Consider the following 19738-nt stretch of genomic DNA (forward strand, 5'->3'; position numbering starts at 1 on the left):
TTGTCTGAACATTTTTATTATTGTAGCACTTTGAGATCTCTTGTAGATGTAAAGTGCGTTACAAATAATTTATTATTATTATCCATCTATCCATCCATTTTCTTAAACGCTTATTCCTCACTAGGGTTGCGGGGGTGCTGGAGCCTATCCCACCTGGCTTCGGGCAGTAGGCGGGGTACACCCCGAACTGGTTGCCAGCCAATCCAGGGCACACACAGACAAACAACCATATATTGTTATTATTATTATTATTATTATTATTATTAAAAGTTAACCAGTTTTTACTCATCTCAGGGGGCGGCCATTTTGCCACTTGCTGTTGACTGAAAATCACATCACAGTGCCTGAGGGCTCACCTGGCGAACGTCATATGACCAAACCGAGAAAACAGATGAGCCGTTATTGGCAGTCTACTTTGGCTGGTTGAGGTTGGATGACTGCTTCATTGATTGCTTTGGAAAGTAATACGTTGCAGCCAAATTTGTAGCTAAATATTGACTTTGCAGCTGAATGTTGAATTGAATGTTGAATTTGCAGCTGGATGTTAAATTGAATGTTGATTTTTCTTGTGGGTTTTTTTAAGATGAAAAGTATCCATTGAATGTTTTGATGGTACTAAAATTCAACGCTAGTGATTTAGATTCCAGATCTAAAAACATTTAATAATAGGGTTAGTGGTTTTATGGGGGTGATGGTATCATTATCTTTTTTTTTCTAGTATCTTTGTGACCTTATTATATACAAGAAAATAACTACAGGTAACAATTGAGGATTATTATCTTGAAAAGGCAGACATTAATTAAGAAATGTATTTTATTGAACCTTATTGGATTACAGTTATATCTTGGGAGTGTCCATTTAAACTGTATTGTCCTTTCTTTGTACATGGAAATGTGCTAATTTAAAAGACAAAAATGTAGCAACACCTGAGCCCAACATTCAGTCGTGATCAAAAGTTTACATACACTTGTAAATAACATAATGTCAAGGTTTTTCCCGAGCTTACGGTTATTTCTATATCTCAGATTTTTCCCTGATAGAGTAATTGGAACGCATACTTTATTGTCACAAAAAACATTCATGAAATTTTGTTCTTTTATGACTTTATTTGGGGTCACAGAAAAGTGACCAAATCTGCTGGATCAAAAATATGCATACAGCAACATGAATTGGCATATGTTGATGACTTTGTCAATGAAATGAGCTTCATACCATTGCCTCTTAACTTCTTGTGTGTAATTTTGAGTGCAACTTTTCTGAGGCCATTGAAACAGGGCTCATTGGATACCACTGCCCACAAATGCAACCATGGGCAGTCAAAAGGTACTCAACGGTGTCAAAACGGATCTGAAAACGCAAATCTATTGACTTGAAGAAGTGAGGAATGTTGCTAGGAGCCATTTCAAAGCAGCGGCAGGTCCCGCCACCAAAAATGCAAGCAATTGTTTGCAAGTATAAAGTGCATGGTACTCTTTATCACTGCCATGATCAGGAAGAAAATGCAAGCTATCACCTGCTGCTGAGAGAAAATTGGTCAGGAGGGTGAAGAGTCGACCGAGAACCACCAAAAGCAGATCTGCCAAGAATTAGAAGCTGCTGGAATGCAGCTGTCAGTGTCCACAGTCAAGCGTGTTTTGCATCGCAATGGACTGGAAGGCTGCAGTGCAAGAAGGAAGCTCTTGCTCCAAAAGCAGCACTTTAAGGCTCGACTGAAGGTTGCTGCTGATCATATGGACAAATATAAGACCTTCTGGAGGAAAGTTCTGTGGTCAGACAAAACAAAAATTGAGCTGTTTGGCCACAATGCCCAGCAATCAGTTTGAAGGAGAAAAGGTGATGCCTTAACCCCAACAACACCATGCCTACCATCAAGCATGGCGGTTTTAGTCTTATGCTGTGGGGCTGTTTTGCTGCCCATAAAATTTGTGCTTTACACAGAGTAAATGGGATAATGAAGGAGGAGGATTAACTTCTTTCAAAAATCATCAGCTCAAAGTTTGGGTTTTGGGCACTGCTTGGTGTTCCAACAACCCAATGACCCAAACACACATCAAAAGTGGTAATGGAATGGCTAAATCAAGCTAGAATTAAAGTTTTAGAATGGCCTTCCCAAAGTCCTGACTCATTAAACCCCCATTGAGAACATGTGGACAATGCTAAAGAAAGAGCGCCATGACATTATGTTCTTTACAAGTGAATGTAAACTTTTAATCACGACTGTATACAGTAGCCCCTCAGATATCATACAAGTTGCCTTAAAGTGTGTCTTTTACACCTGATCAGTTCAGCATAGCTGCTTAGTTGAACCCGAAGGCCCACATTAATTATTGACACCCATACAGAGCTCGTGTGACTACTGGCAACCTTAAACAGCTGAATGACACACAGGTTCTATGTGTCCACTTTCCTAACTGAATTATTCAGCGTGGTTACCCAAACTACCGGTTCTTACTTCTGAATTCGTAGTCGTACTGCTAATTTTGTCCCTCATTAACTAAGCGCTATTTTTGCACTGTGCTGTTTTGGCAACGTGTCATCACCAGATGGGTGTTGTTGTGGCGCAAGTGTTTTGTGTGACAGATGCTACATAAATGGGAGAATGCTGAGGTTACTGGGAACTTTACCAAATTTGTGAAGACCCCACAACTAAATTAAGACCACAATATTTAGCAGAAAAGGAAAAACTCTTAACTTATTTCGGAACTAAGGATTGGCATTTTATTCTAGAATTCAAACAGATTAGTTGATGTAAGAAAAGGAAAAAAATTAATGTACCTTGTCGTGGAAAAAGGTTTGCTCTTCAACAAATTGGATTGACTTTTATAATTGTTTTTATCTGGACAGTCTATCCTTCACATTTCTTTGGGTCAAAGGAACCTTGCAGCAATAAGATGGCATGCTAACCGCATTCCTGAAGACCTGCTCTGCTTACTCGCCAGTAGGATGAGATGACTTTCTGTTTGCTTTCTCACCACAACTTAGTTTGTTTTGCCGCCCTTTCTGCACCAATAATTGATTACTGTGTTCACTCTTGACCGAATGAGCCGCACCAAGCGGGAAACCCTACTACAATGGAAATGGACCAAAGAATGCACACAAAGAATGACAACAAAGTCACACCAATTTAAGAATTTCTGAAACACTGCAAACATTTCTAAAAAATAAAATAAAAAATTCATATTAGAAAAAGAAAAGGACTGTCTACAAGTGACAGACTCCTGAATATTATTGTTTGTCTTATATAATATTTACAGATCTAACAATTTGCATGATTTACATTAGCAGGAGTCCCTTATTTCCATACTGAGTGCAAAAATATTCAGAAATAGACAATAATATTCACCAAAAATCTACAAAAAAAACCTTTTCTTATTCTGTAATAATTAACAATGACTACAGCTTACAAATTTAATATCTGTCATTGTGGAAAAACAGGAGATATTTAACTCATTTGCTCCCCAAAACGTATAAATACATTCTATTTTTAATGTTTTAAGTGTCCCAAAGACGTATTTATACGTTTATGGGTTTGTTAGTTTTATGCTAGAGCATTCAGAAGGCTTTGATGCAGCCTCTCAACTGCAAAGAACGTTTGAAGAAATGGCAGTTATTATACAAACGGCCAGCAGGTGGCAGCAGAGCAAAAATAGATCAACCAGGGCCATGTTGAAAAAAACCTAAATTACTCACAATTCTAAACAGATTTGTGAATAATGATAAAACTTAGCTATATTGTAATGCTAATTGCTGCAAAACGGAAACAGATAGAAATATACTTTTTTGATGAAAGAATAGACTCTAATCTTTCTATTGGCAGGTTCCATGTTTTTATAGCAATAGAACACAATATTCTGTGGGCCTTGCAAAATCTGTCAAAATCCAGTCAAACATTTGGGAGCTAAGGGGATTGCTTCTGTGAAAATGGCTGGGAGTGAATGAGTTAAGGGACAAAAGTAGTTGCACATTTGTTGTTTCTCCACAATGACAGATAAGATGACATTTTCAGCTGTAGTAAGCAGTGGTTTAACATTTGCAACTACTAAAGCATTCAAAATAAAACAAAAATAATAACATTTTGTTTGTTGTATGTTGATTTGTCCTACCATTTACCATTTAAATATCTCACCCTCGAATATTTGTGGACCGTAAGAGTGAATATCAAACATCTAACTTTTACTCACTCCGCCAGCTAAATTTTATAACATGCTACATTGGGAGTAGAACACCCCCCCCCGCCACCCCCCACCCCCCCCACCCAGCTGACACACAATGACGCCACACCATAGAGAGGACAACTTCTTCCCAGCTTGCTCACCAGCTGTGGGTGGCAGCTGATTACCTTGCCATCTTTTTACCCACTATCTACGATTTGATTCTTGCTGTCTGTGATTTGTTACAAGTTGGACCTAATTTACACTGTATTTCTCGCCCCGCGGGCCACACTGAGCAAGTGTTCAGGCCACATTGCGGCCACCAGTTGCCCGTGCCTAGCACAACAGAGCAGTATAAAAGAGGATGCAGATGTGAAAAACCAGGAGAAACTTGCACATGCTCATTAAGATTGCAGCACAGTGTTTATAAGAATCAAAAACGTCAGCCAAGTTACTCACCAGAGGCGTAGGGGATAAAGCAATGTTGCCTATGGAGGCTTTGAGCTCTTCAACTGAGGGCACTGCCACGACTTGATTCGATGGGAGGGGCTTAATCTTAATTTTGAACTTTTTCCTGTGGTCTTCCTCTCCTTCCGACTCATCAGAAGAGAAGAAATGGGACTTGGGGCAACGTGGGAGATAAATGTCAAGGAAAAGTGTTCAAATGTTCACATACTGTAATTGTTCAACTAACAAAACTAGAAAAGCAATCATGTGATCCTCTTCTAAATTTGCCAATTTGAGATCCGCATTCTTAATGAAATGTGTTTATCTTCACAATGTTTTTTTTCAAATGAGAAGTAAAGCAGAGTAATTAGTAGAAAACTGATCTGTTAGGGTATACGTGACAGTAAAAATGTGTCAAAAATAATTTTTCTCATGAAGGGATTGTGATGCTCATGTGTGTAGAAAATGTTGCTCTTTACTTTTTGAATGTTAAGCATTGAAAAACGGGTGACGACATAAAACAAGTCTCTCTAAATGTCGTATAAATTGTTGCATTTTAGCCCTTAAAGTGTTTCAAACCCAAATAGACACATTTGAGAATAAAAAGGAGGTAAGGTTGTTGATCCACAGTGCAATAAGATTTATCAAGCATTTGAGGATATTCGGCTGGTCTGCCTCATCTTCAGGTCTGATGCTATAACCCTCTTCATCCACCTCAGGAGAATTCTGAAACACAATCAATCAATGTAAAACTCCATTAAGTTTCTATAGGGAGATATAAATTATATAACTGACACTTTGAGTACTTTAAGTTAATCTGGCAATACATTATGTCCCCGTGTGTCAAATGGGTTCTTACATATCTTTCCCAGTCAATTTCTCCATAGAATCCATTTGGGGCTCCATTGGTCTTTCTCTGAGACTGAAAAGAGATGATAGTGAAACACAGGCCTCATCAGACAATCAAGTTACAAGCATTTCCTGTGATAATATTTGACAAGTGCTTACATTGCTTCAGTAATATCTAGGTGAAAACTAATTGGTTTATTTTGTTTGTTTTGTGTATTCATAAACCTTATCTTGGTGATAGTGATTTCTGAGATTCTGATTAACAACAACACCAGCAATACTAACAATGAGTGGTATTTGCTACCTCAGTCTTCTAATGGACAAGATACTTGGAACTAAAACATCCATACTGCTCTACTCTACAGGCTAGTCTACTTTGAGGACTAGAACTTCACTGTATTCAGTACCGATTCAACCTCTTGGGGTTCCTGGCAAGTAAAAAGCACAAAGAAAATTTACGTATTTTAACAACTCAAGTAACTACAAAGAAAAAAGAAAAAAAAATACTACATCAAGCTTTAACCACAATTTCCCCCCCCCCCAAAAACATGATAAATGTACTTTAGTGTGTACTTACACCCCCCTCTCTGTCTGGGGACCCCCTGTATGAAATGAAAGATGAGAGGAGAAAGAAAACTTAGCTTATATCTGTCTCAAACACATTTTGAATGACATTAAAGTCATATAACATATAACAGAAAGACAAACTATTTCTTCTAAAAATTGAAAGCAAAAAAAAAAGAAGCAGTGTATATAAAGTGTTGTTTAAATCCTTTTTGAAAGACAAAAAAAATGCACACATTATGCAAGTAAATAGCTTCAGCTGAAAATGGCATCACAGTTGCTCGGTAACAACCAATCACGGCTCAGCTTTAGAAAACAAGTGAGCCATGATTGGTGGTTACTTGAGTTCTGAGCTACTGTGATGTCATTTTCAGTCGACAGCAAGTGGTAAAACGGCCCCCTGAGAAAAAATAGCTGGATTTCACTTCTTAACTTCCACAAATGCAATACTAATCAAAATACTGCGTTTATAATACTGGGGCTGTATAAAAATGTTTTGGTTCATTTAACTGGTTTAAGATCATTAAGTACAACCTGTAATGAAAGGAAGATAACTTACGTTGAGTCATTGTCTTTCTCTTTCTTCCGTATCCCGAAGGCCTTCCTGGTACGTTTTTTCAGTCCTGAGAAGGAGAAAGAGGCATCACTAAAATTGATGTTTTTTAATTGGTATTATTGATACTTTTTACTCCACTAAAAGCAAACACTTTCTCAGAACTATATAAAGCATGTGTTCATGGTCAGATGTCAGACGTACAGAGCCTTGTGATGTTCAAGGTTGTTAGAAAATCAATTCGTATTCCGAGATTTTACGTAATAAACAGATTTAGATGGCTTTAGGAGGTGAATAACAACAGATGTACATTAAGGAAAACAAAACATTTAAAATATAGCTTCAAAACTTCAAAAGTGCCACATTGTTTTTTTAAGTAGAATGTGAATACAAATCCATAGGATCTCACTTTTTAAAACGCCCATACCACTATAAAAAAAAAACACACCCTTGCAAACACATTACATTATGGAAACAGAAGGGCTGAACAATTATGAAAAAAAAAATAATTGTGATCTTTTTCTCCCTTCTACATTGCAATCGAAATTTAATATGCGATTGTTTTTTCAAAGTCCAATTCCCTTGTATTTTTTTTTTTACAAACACAAGCAATAAATTAATTTGTGCTGTACAAAAAAAAAAGGATTTATTACACATCAATTATTTGGTCTTATAAATTAGGCTTATGCTAAAATAAAGGTAATGACAACTTCACAAAATTCTATTCAACAAGTGTAACAAAAACATAAGTCAGTAAATTGAATCAGATTACAACAATAAGGCAAAAAAAACTGAACTTATCCAGACAAAACATAAATAAATAAATAAATAAATGCAGTATAAATAGATGGCATATATAACAGGGTTTTTCCTGAGTACAAAATTCAGAGGTGGCGACCTTATTTGCTCGCCACCTCCAGCCTGAGTGACTGATAATGAATGAATGCTTTAACATGATAATAGTAATTCTTATTGGAACTATTATTCTTATTAATGGAATTATTATATGTTGCCTGTAAAAAATGAAAGCGAGTCAGTTGAATTTACAGAATAAATGCACGTCATGGCGCATGGATTAGGGATGTTCGATACCACTTTTTTCCCCGACTGATATGCAACTCTTGAATAGTCACCGCTAGTGATACCAAATATCGATACCACTAGTAAATAAAATTCCCCACCTATAAATGACAGATGATTTTAAAGAAAGATCTATATATCCCAATATATTATTTTTCCTTAAAATTGCATGATGTTAATGGCAACTTTGTATTCATATAATTTCTAATTTCTTGTCCCTGATCGTAAAACGGCCGCAAGAGGGTAGCTGATAATGGTATCGGTTACCGCCGTGAGTATCGATAGCTTAAAATAAGACTGGAATTGGCACTGATACCAATACGTGGTATTGGTAGTCACCCATCATAGTCAGGATGACAACACCTCTGCCTCAGTTTGAGCCAGGAAAAACCCTGTATAAAATAAAGCCTATGGATCAACAGAAAGGAAGCAGATGTTTTTTCCCCCCCAAATTGCACTTCTTTTTTCTCTCTTTTTTTTCTCTCTGCAATTTTCAAACATGAAAAGTCATAAAACAAAAAAACAAAAATAACTGGGGTACTGGAATCATCCTAAATCTTTAACAAAGTTCAATTAGTTCAGTGATGTAGTCTGCTTGTCCATTTCTTGTCATTGAGTGAACAATGTCAATTTTCAAAAATTTTCATGGCAAATGACTTCTTCCAACCTTAACCTATGTGATAGTAGTTCCATATCATATATCAGGCCCACAATTTTGCGCCAGTCCTCAAGTGTCGGTGGTCCAGGGCTGAGCCACTTCTTCCAAATTGCACTTTTGCTATTTGAAAACCACAGTATACTACTGTACACTGCAATGTACATTTGAATTTGATTAATTGTTCAGCCCTACTAAACAGTATTCATATAGGATCTACACAAATATGCTGACCTACACTGTACTTAGATATTAAGATGTAGTCAAACATTAAGATAAAGATATAGTTTGAGGGCTGAAAATTTGCACCACTCATACTCTCTATTCCATGGTTTAATAGAGTATTTTTAGCTGACAAAAACAGCACCGCACAATTAAAACTGCCCCTCAGCACAGAATAGTCACATTTTACAAATACAATTCTACTTTAAAAGTGTCATTTCAACAGATTATATTTGCCTACTTTCTCTGTGTTCCATTTTACTTTCACACAATGAGTGGAATACAAAATAACATTGTGTCAGCTTTTTGACTAAAATCTCAGCATATTTTGGATGATCAGCACTGCCATTAAGATGAATTGACGTCAATGTCTTACCCCAGATGAAAGCCCAGTTGTCACCCTCCATCTCTTCTTTACTACTTTGACTTGCATTCTTCCTCGCCGTCAACTGACAATGACCTAACACCAGCTGACCAGCCTATCCCTCCTCATGCACTGTTTCAACTGCACGCATGCACATACACTGTCTACTGCATGGAAGGAACCTAATGCTACCTCACACTGATCAAACTGTAACACACACCAGCATACACACATACACACACACACAAAGTAACACAACGCCAAAGTCACACTGTTCTTGATCTGTCTTGCAGTCAAGTACACCACAAGTTAATCGGTGCATGCAGTAAAGACTTGTCACTGATTAGTCAAATGCAACTGTCCATATGTAGAGACAAATAAACTACACTTTTAATATATCACACATAAGGCTGAATCCACAAAGAATAAATTGTGCCCGCTGATAGTTCATTAATTGCACTTAATTTGCACCTGCAGTTTGCCCCGTATTAACGTCCTATTAACAAAGGATATTGTGATAAGGGAACACCAGTGCAAACACACAGTGTTTGAGAGCTGAGCACAGTTTGCACCTGTTTTCTCCCTGATTGACACACACAGCAAAGTATAAATAAGTATAATGCTGGCATTGCGCCAGGAACACCAATGAACACAATGGCAGGAAGAGACTGCTTCACTCACTTCAAATCACAACTCAAAGCACACCTGTTTAAAACTGCCTACTTAACCTAATGTCATTTTGCTCTGTCCCTTTCTGTTTGTTTGTTTTTTATATACAGTATATATAATGTGAGCTTAGAGTCCTGACCGCAGAGGTGCGACGCAGACTGTCAGAAAACTGTTATCAGACGTCACCAAAATTCATATGGACATCTTTATTGATGTCTATATCAATCACAGAAAATATAAAAATGATTGCCTCAATATTTTTGAGTTTATGTCCATAAACTCATTCACGCCCAGTCATTTTCACTGAAGCAAGCCCCTTCACCCCCGGCTGTTTTACTGGATTTTGACTGATTTTGCAAGGCCCACATAATATTGTGTTCTATTGCTATAAAAACATGGAACCTACCAAAAGAAAGATTAGTCTTTCTTCTTTCATCAGGAAAAGGGTACATTTCTATCTGTGTCTGTTTTGCAGCAATTAGCATTAGAATATAGCTATGTTTCATCATTATTCACAAATCTGTCCTGGTTGATCTCTTATACTCTGCTGCCACCTGCTGGCCGATTTTTGTAATAACTACCATTGCTTCAACCATTCTTTTCAGTTCAGAGGCTGCATCAATGCCTTCTGTATGCTCTAGCATTAAAAAAAAAAACATTTAAAAAACATAAATACGTCTTTGGGAGCATGGTAATATTTAAAATAGAACCTATTTATATGTTTTGGGGTGAGCGTTTATGAGAGGAAGACTGATCCATAAAATAATAAATATTCTGACATTTGTACATGCAAAGAACATATGTACACATCTCAGAGTAAATGTACTGTAAATTGTAAATCTCACAGCATAAAAGTTCATGTGAAATAGCATGTGACCACACTGCAGTGGTCCTGTAAATCAATGTCGCGCAATTTAACAGAGAGTTGTGTACACCTTGTATAATGACATAATTACTTCCGCTCAGAAGGATGCAGGCAAAAGTACTAATGTAATTTAACAGTGTCTTGTTGAGAAGCTGTAATTTGATTCTAAAATAGAAGATGAATTAAGGAAGACATTGAACTATACTTCAAACCTTAAATATACATGTTTGCTGTTACACTTTGGTAATCTCATCTCTTCCCCCATTTTAGAGTACCGGTAAATTATAAAATTGACCCAAAAAAATAAGGAAAAAAAGCCACAGAATGAACATTACCAGAAGAGTAGAGTATGTTATTAAACTGATAATTGGCCTCTGGGAAGGGGTTGGCACACTTGTTTTAAAATAACAACAACAACAACAAAACAGCCGCCTTTGAAACACTAATTACACCTTACTTCCATAATAAAACTAGAAACATGTGCAAAAGTGGTTAAGATGTTCTCCAAAACGATCTTGTAAACTATGCACTCCACTCAAGTATTTAAACAGTTTTGGCTGTAGATTGAAAAACATTCTCAATGTCACAGATGTAACAGCCAATCAATATGCGCATGAGCTTTCACTTACAAAGAAATACATAACCAGGTTAAAGCTAGCAAGACCCAGCCTGATGCCATGCTGCCGTCAAACCATACAAATTCAGTTTTTACTGTATAAATAATATTGTGATTTACAACAATACTTTATCTATAATTTCATGTATACCTGTGGATGAAATAGTGAAGCGTGCACTCTCTCTCGCGGCGTCTCGCCTCTTAAAATAATCTTAGATTATATATTGGTCAACCCATTCCTTACGGGAGCGACTGTTAACCTAGCATGCATAAAAATGTGCACAGTGCAGTAAAATGTCTTATTTTATCTTAAGTAGATTAAGCTAAAAAAAAATTGGGTAAAAAAAAAAGCAATGGAGTTATGGTTACCTGTTATGTGGCAGCCCAACACAGTACCATACTGACTAATGTGTGACCCTGCTTTAAGTGCCTTGTTAGCATTAACTATTACTTGTTGCACCAGATGCATTAATAGAGTGTTTTAAGTGATGTTAATTAGTGTAAGTAAGTTACTGTGTATCGATTGCTTTAGCCACCTACTTCTGCTACTGGAAGTGCTGTGCTTTGTCTTTGAACAGGAGCATCATTCAGGAAGTTCTATGGTAATTGTGAAAATTGTAAATGTTGCCAGAGCGATGCGTCGAAACTACACTCTAAGCTCTGTATCAAGATTTTATTAATGGTCTGAATGAAAGTCTTGGCCACGTAAAATTGCTAACTGCTCTACTCCCGCACAGTCAAAACGTACGTACATGGATCCGCATAGGCATCAAAACATGGTACTATTTGATTTTATGTGAAACAGTGCTCAGTAGGGCAAACCCAAAATTGGTCTGTACTAGGGGTGTTCCATATCATACCTTCTACGATATTACCGGTGTATTTTTTTGGGTGATAAAAATGTGAACGATCACGAAATTTAAGTGATGACGTAATGCGTAACATCATACATCTTTGTGTCTATTTGGACATACATGCGTCGCTCTCTGCTGCATAAAAACAATGTTGGGGCGTGTGAGGCTGCAGCAAGTTCTGTCGGCAAAGTGGGAGTGAGCTATTGCCGTTAAAGTTAAGAGGATGCGCAGGCTAAAGACACGCGAGGAGGACATGGAGAGATTGGAAACAGCTAGTGTTGTTTGGCGTGAACAAAAGTTCATTAAAGCACTAAAGCACTTTTGATTAGATGCACTCCTTATGGGGAGAAAAAACAGACGGTGGTTGGATAGTACTGAAGCGGTCACATATTGTTTGGCCAAGATAAACAATGCGCGGTGGTTATTTTACCATCCATCCATCCTTTCTTAACCGCTTAGTCTTCCGTGACCGGTAACTCTCCTCATAGTTGACGTGACTTTGTTATGCTAACATGCTCTCGACGAGACGGTAACAACGGCATGCACGTTGCTGTTGCGCAGCGGCGTAAACTTGCGCATTTGCGTTATTCTACAAGCAATCACGGCATTTTATCACTCCTCTTATTGACCAATCGGAGACATTCACGACAAAATAACGCTCATAGGAGGGTTGCCGGTTCGCAGGGAAAAACATTTTTTCACAATACACTTGCCTGCGATGTATAGAGCATGACGTCAGCTACCGTATCTTCTTTTTTTTTTGCCTTTACAACACGAGGATCAACCACACAGGAGAAAACAATGGACTTTTGACTCATGCAATTTGTCACTGACTTCTGAAGGTTTGTGTTTTTCGTTGTATTTTCTAAGTAAATGTGCTTTATGTGCTTTAAGCAGTTATGTTACAATTAGACCTCGCAGGATAAACACTGCCTGGCCTCTTTTTATTTCTATTTCATTCCATTACGATTGCTATATTTGCACTTTATTTACATTTTAATTGTGGTTAAAAGGTGGCTTAAATATTGTGCTGCAATAAAAGTTCTGTTATTCCAAAGCACCAATCACAAATTTATTGTTCAGTAATTATTACCAATATCGTCAATTTTATTTGAAATATGGAGATATTTTTAGGCCATATCACCCACAATGAAATGAAAAAAAGTCGATCCGACTTTGGTATCCATTCCTATAGTCATCAGTTGATCACCTCTCTTGATTTATTGTAATACTTAACAGTACAATAAACTGGTAGCATTTCATGTTTGGCAACTTTCCAATATGAAAAAGTCTAGCTAGTTACCATTATGAGTACACGTTCATGGGGGGCGTTGCTTTGGTTAGAGATGGAGAGAGGATAACCTTGCCAGCAAGCTGAATTCTCACAGTATTTGTTCACAAACATCAGGAGAATCCATCTTGTACTGCTCCCACTGATCCGTTCGCAACCAACCTATTTTTTAGATTGGACCAATCAGGTGTTGTTGAGGGTGGGACATGAAGCTGTAACAAATCCAGGAAGCGCTGAGCCCCGGGGAAACAAACAACCCTAACATGGACGAATGGACGCTGCAATTAATTCTGTTCATGCAGAGTTACTCAGTTTCCTTTTTGGAGAACAATGAGAGGCGCTTTGTGCATTTCTAGTTGGTAAAGACGTTTGTGCTTTTTGTTCTCCTACGACGACAGCATTCAAATCTGTTGCCGTGATTGGTCAAAACAAAAGTTTGGTAGGCGCGCACAAGTTAACATATCGTCCAATCAGCTCGAAGTATTGTACAGAATGTCCCTCCTTTCACGAGCAAATCACAGTGGAGCAGTCCCAGACTGATATTGTGAAGAACTTCCTTGAGTTAATCTGGCTATTGCCAGGTTAGGGGGACGAGGAAGGAGGGGAGATTCAAATTATACTAGTAGCTTTAAGGTGGCATACTGCACCTTCAAGATTTGTATTTGAGTATGCCGCTATAGAATTTATTGGCTAAGCTGGAATGAACCAAGAAGTTGGCTGAACATTGTTTTTTAACACTTTGAGAGACAAATCTCATTCATATTCTGAACATCACATCTTTAACAACAAACACACAGTTAAGTTCCCCAAGTGGTGTTTCGTGCTACAGATATTAAAAGGCTCAATATACTTTTGCTGTTTGTACGTCCTGCAGCACAACACAAATGACAAAGTAGAGAAACCTACCTCTCCTCAACACTACACAGGCAAAGCAGTATAGTTAACAAATAGGTGGATGTTGAGTCAAATCAGTGAAAATTTGATTTCACACAATTATGAACATTAAAGGCCACTTAGTGCACAAGATAATCACCAGACATATACAAGCATTGTGACAAAGCAGTTAAGATTGTCACCTGCGGTTCAAGGCCCCTGCACACAAGGCTGTGGCTGCTGCCCTTGGGCAAGTCACAGATATCCAGAACTGCTCCCCGGGCGCTTTAAGTAGCCCACTACTCCAGTGTGTGCCACTATCAGTGTGTGTTCACTGCAATGGGTGAAATGCAGAGGTCAAATTTCGTGTACATGACAAATAAGATGATTTTGTCTCTTCCAAATTCCTTTTCACATACTGTACTTGGCCAATAAAGATGATTCTGATTTATCTCTCTATAGCTGGATGCGTCTCAAGTCAGTGTAACAATTGGTGTCCTTTTTCCTGTGGATGCTAAAAATAGGTCCTGGCTGTACTATCCAGGTGGCTACACTGCAAGCTATCAACTTGCTGTAACAATTCAGTTAGTCTCAAGATGTTAAGAAACGCCCGCATTAGATGACAGTTTTGTTTTAGGGGAAAAATAGCGCTGTTTCACTGCACATCATCATCCACTGTTGATGAAAGTGGGTCAGTGCCAGAAACCAAATACTGCAGTAGCAGTTTCTGTTGCAATGGCAAAGAGATACTTGGAAATGCCACAACCTCATGATGCATCCATCTGTATACTTGCTCTGTTTTTATTCATTTGAGCTATTATATTGAAAGTGAATTAATAAAGGAAACTCCGTTTTTAGAAGAAGTCCAACGAAAATATAAAATAACTACCAAAATGAACATACTGTCTGCTTTATTGTTTTGTCTAAAGAAATTATCAAGATATTTTGCCTGTTGATGTGATGACACTGACCCCAATATTCATTTTTTAGGTTGTCAATCATCTTTCTACTGCCAACTGTTAAGTCCTGGTCGAACATAAGAAACAAACCTCAGTATATAATGTGTGAGGCATGAGGGACAACACAGACAACATGACCATGCATTTTCTATTTAAATTTATTTAACCAGGTAGATCAGCTGAGAACCGTTTTTCATTTACAATTATGACCTGGCCAAGAGGCTGCATAAGAGGCAGTTACATGAAAATAAAGTAACACAATATTAAAACCACAAGGTAAGCAGAGCTGCAAAAGGTTTTGTTTGATGCAAAGTTGCAAACATTTGTGTGAGCTAACAAAGTTAGCTTCTGATGAATGGCATGTACTTTATTGTTTGGCACAGTTGTCACTGCGGTATTAATAGTAGTAGTATTTGTATTGCTAATGCCTTTGCTGTATGCATTAAATTTTTTGACTTGAGGCTCAAACAGTAGTTACTCTGTTTATTATAAACAATATGTTCTCTGCCAGAGAAAGTATGCTCTTTGCATAAAATATTTATAGCATTTTCGTAATGCAGTGATTCATTCAATGATTTATACTTTGGTCTCAAACAGTGGCTGCACATAAAGTATGATACGCAGATGAGCGGGTGGATAATATTCCTCCAAACGAAGATTTGTGTCATATCTTTTGCACAAGAGGAGGAGGAGGAGGAAAAAGGCAGGGTGGGTGGTGGTTGGATGACGTCTTGAGAAGAATATACTCTAAATGCAGTGACAATTAAAAACAAATCAAATCAACCACAATTTAGAATACACTTACACAGTGGATGTGTACAGGAAATTTAAAGGCAGTGCATTTATCTTTTTTTTCTTCTTTTCACTAAATGTGTTGGCAGTCTTAATTATCAGATGTTTATGTGCTAGGGTGTGGGTGGGTCTAGAAGTACTTAACTAATCCACTGGAATTGCAACACGACCTGCAATATTTTTGTGTCAGAGACCAGTACTTTGGGGTTCATGACCTCTAACAAAGCAACTGTTGCAATGATCGAGTTCATGGCGATTGTTTATGAAAAATCCTGTGGATTCCAATCCCAACCTCATTTTAGCTCAAAATGACAGAATTATTCAAATGAGTGTGAAATTTACAATTAATTGAATCATCAGCTTTATACTGTACTGATACCCTGTACGGCGTAGTATTCAACCATATGCAACATGTACCGGCATCCTTGGCCTTTTTGTTTTCTCACAAACATGGAATTCGCCACAATTCCCAGCTTGGTGCTACAAAAATTATCCTCCTGAAGGCACACCGCTACTGTGCTTTTCTCAGCCCTGTCCGCGTAGCGATGTGTGTTCGCGCATGCGCAGTCAGTTTTCCAGTGGAAAAGTCCTTTACGCAAATAGGCAGACCTTTTTACGTCGCTGTATTATTCCTATGCAAACGTACGTTCGCACAGTGAATTTGTGAATTCAAAACACACTTAGTGTGCAGCAGAGCGGTAAGATGACGCCACATCTGGAGAATATAAAACTATTTTCATGCCTTTCTTTTGAGGGAAAACGCCATCTTTTGAAGGATGGGAGACCAACGCCTTAGCTTTCGGATCTTCAGCAAAGTAAGGGACAAAGAATTATTCATACTTTTCACAAAGAATGGTGCAAAAGGAAAGATTGGCTTTGTGGATGTGCTTTGATTAACTGGCTGTTTCACTTTACATAGTATTTGGCATTACTATTGCTAGCTTGATTTTGTGAGGAATTAGGCTGTTTTACAGGGAGATAGTCACTTTATTACATTCTTTCCAGGCGTCCGGGCGGGTTTGAAATTGAAAATGTAAGACTTCTAAAGAGAGTAATGTTTTTTTGTTTCATTTTCTACCTACAGTATTATATAGGACATATGTTAAAATAGTTTGAATGTATGGCATCTTGTATCTGAGTATCAAGTATCTCGAGGTCAGGCTGAGTGTCCTCTTTTTTTGAAAATGAAAATATGGTCACCCTAGGATACGTTGTACACTCGCCTGCCAACACACAAATTTGTAATTGGTGTGTGCATCTCAATTTGTGACTGCCTGCCTACCCCAACCTAGAGCTCACTGCACGTCACTGCTGAAAAGTAGGAGGAAGTGATGAAAGTTCTCATTTGGCGAATCAGCGTGCATAGACGGAAGAGGAGGAAGTGATACGTCTTCATTCTGAAAATTAGCAGCCAGGTGACTGGTGGTAGTGGCGCCAGCCGTGAGGAAGACGGGAGAAGTGTTTACAAGTGACAACGTGGAATTGAAGTGTCGTATCAGTGACTAATAAATTTAGCAAGACTTAAGTCCACGTCCCTAACCTGGAAATTATTTGGGGTTGACAAGACCAAAATAACATCGTAACGTGTGCCGAAAAACGCTGGCCGTGAAAAGCACTTCTGTTCCAACACGGACCATATGGAGGATTATGTGACTTTGAGACTCCACAAGTACGACTACCACTAAAGACAAGATAAGTAAAGCAGCCAAACACAATCAGAAAAGCCTCACTGCATTGAGCTGACACACACTGTCATTGACAAAGCAAGTAAACATTGGCAATGCCTCACAAATGCTGCCGTTATGCAAGCGAGTAATCGTTGACCGGATTTTCCAATCCATATTGGCTTAATATTAAATTTTTACACACTTGTATTCAGCAGAATAGCTACATTTGCGACTATATCACGTGTATTATGTGCAGGACTACAGAAATCACCTGTCAAAAGATCGCGGCTGCATTTGTTGTCATTACAATATATGCAGGATGCTGGCTCTTTCTTACTATTATATATATATATATTATATATATTCGTTCCATCACCATCAAATCAACATATATATAAAAAAATTATATACATATATATATGTACATATGTAAAGTAGTCAATTTACCATTTACCAGATGTGTTATTATGGAATAATAAAATACATTGAATTGACAAAGATTCAGAAAAATCAATGAAAACACCTCATATAGCCTGGAATTAATAATAAAGCTTTCATTGTTAAATGTTGCCGCAGAATATTGTTGTAAAATGTTTTGCAGAATGTATTGAGCAAATAAAAATATAAACAAGAGCTGTTCAAAAACGCTGTCAATAATTATTCTGTGAAGCGAGTGCAGATTTACAAGATTTTTTTTTCTTTCTGTAGAACATCGTCAAAATATCGTGATCGAGTTATTTTTGAGAGATTTTATTTTGGCCCATATCGCTCACCCCTAATGCTGCACTACATCTATACAAATATGGCAAGCATTTACAATATGCTTGACAAAGTCAAGGTCATGAAACTGAGCAGAACCAAACAATGCTTTTTAGCTGGTACCAAGTTATATGTCCTAATTCTCATCTATTCATTACCACCAATTTAGAGACTTAGAGGTAATACAACAGTAGATTTATTTGCAATATACATATTTTTTAATACACACAAAAGTGTATTGCATAAGTGTCCCTTCTCTGTGTTTTAGTGTGAATAGGCATTGTGGCCATGTCATGAGATTTGGTTAAACTACTGTACAGTTTATACTTCATTATACTCCCATGTTTACTTTTTTCCTTTACTCACTGCTGATAAAATGTGTGGCTGCTGTTCTGTGACGAAGTTGCCGTGTAAAAATGAAATCAGATGAGTCAGTGTCATCCATTTGAGAGCTGTTGGAAGAATGAGATAAAAGACAGTCCCTCACTTATTTGACAGGTATGACAAATTAAAGGTCTCATGCCATCGAAATCTGTTAAAAAAAAAAAAAAAGTTGTACACTCAAAGGGTCAAAACGAGTCTGGGACATGGTTGTTGTTTGAAATATAATGGGTTTGTCATTTGCATAGGGGTCAGGGGTCGCCACAGCAAGGTACATGCTTGACACAATAAGCCTTTGAAAGGTAAATGCACGCAAAACAGGCAGATATAAATTTCGACTCCTTGTGACAAAGTCACCATAATCATTACTCAAGTACCCACCCACTCAAGTCAAATTGATGTGACATTTCATCCTGACAACCAATCAGCAACAAGAATATGCTCTGTCACTCACAATGTCCGGCATCAGTGGCAGAGAAATTATCTTTTACACAATTCTGTCCTCTTCACATGCATATGACTACACAACTCGTATTAACTAAATACATATATACTGCAATCACTTCCTGTGGCTGCGGTTTTTGCATCACAGTGCTGGTGTATACTCTGCTAATTGAAACTGACATCTGTTTGCATTGGGCTCTACTCTAAAGCCATACACTGAGAATACATACAGTTCGTGGTCACATTCATCCCTAAAAAAACAACAATGGAAAACGTCAGAATCAACATTTGGTACTATGTTAGAGCACTACAAGTTAGTGTTGGTATTTGGCAAAACTACAGTATGTTGTAGAAAGGAAGATTATTGGTGAAATGTAGTAAAGAGACATTAAAAAGCAGCATTTCATTCACAATTAAACATATTTGGTCAACAGTTTTAACTTGTGTCAATTATCTCAGTATTGTATCACTTCTTGAGTAATCTTAAAAAATATTTTCATGAAAAAAAAAATTCTAATCCAGGACATTTAAGAACAACCATTATATATACGGTAAAATATAAGAGCCCCAGCTAAAGCTTGCTGAAGCATAATCATCCATCCATCCATACTATGAAGGGCTAGCCAAACTAAATGATTAGCTATTAAACAGAATGCTATAAACTCATACAGTGCTTGGCTATT

The 19738-nt window shown here is 37.6% G+C and overlaps 1 protein-coding gene across 5 annotated transcripts in view; it reads right to left on the reverse strand.

The window, feature by feature from the left end:
- The window catches only part of sgip1a (SH3GL interacting endocytic adaptor 1a), a 54095-nt gene that overhangs the window by 26970 nt on the left and 7387 nt on the right, over nucleotides 1–19738 (reverse strand). For 4 of the 5 annotated variants that reach the window (XM_086089085.1, XM_086089086.1, XM_086089089.1 and 1 more), the window contains 6 exons: nucleotides 6571–6634; nucleotides 6025–6049; nucleotides 5855–5875; nucleotides 5458–5520; nucleotides 5261–5324; nucleotides 4611–4783 (listed from right to left, as the gene is read on the reverse strand). In XM_086089085.1, the coding sequence (XP_085945211.1) occupies nucleotides 4611–4783; nucleotides 5261–5324; nucleotides 5458–5520; nucleotides 5855–5875; nucleotides 6025–6049; nucleotides 6571–6634 (410 nt within the window). The remainder of the gene's footprint in view (nucleotides 1–4610; nucleotides 4784–5260; nucleotides 5325–5457; nucleotides 5521–5854; nucleotides 5876–6024; nucleotides 6050–6570; nucleotides 6635–19738) is intronic. The other variant, XM_086089087.1, reaches the window with a different exon arrangement.

The sequence above is a fragment of the Leptonotus elevatus genome, chromosome 11 (genome assembly GCF_054856555.1).
Source record: "Leptonotus elevatus isolate MCC_2025b chromosome 11, RoL_Lele_1.0, whole genome shotgun sequence".
Classification (NCBI taxonomy): Eukaryota; Metazoa; Chordata; class Actinopteri; order Syngnathiformes; family Syngnathidae; genus Leptonotus; species Leptonotus elevatus.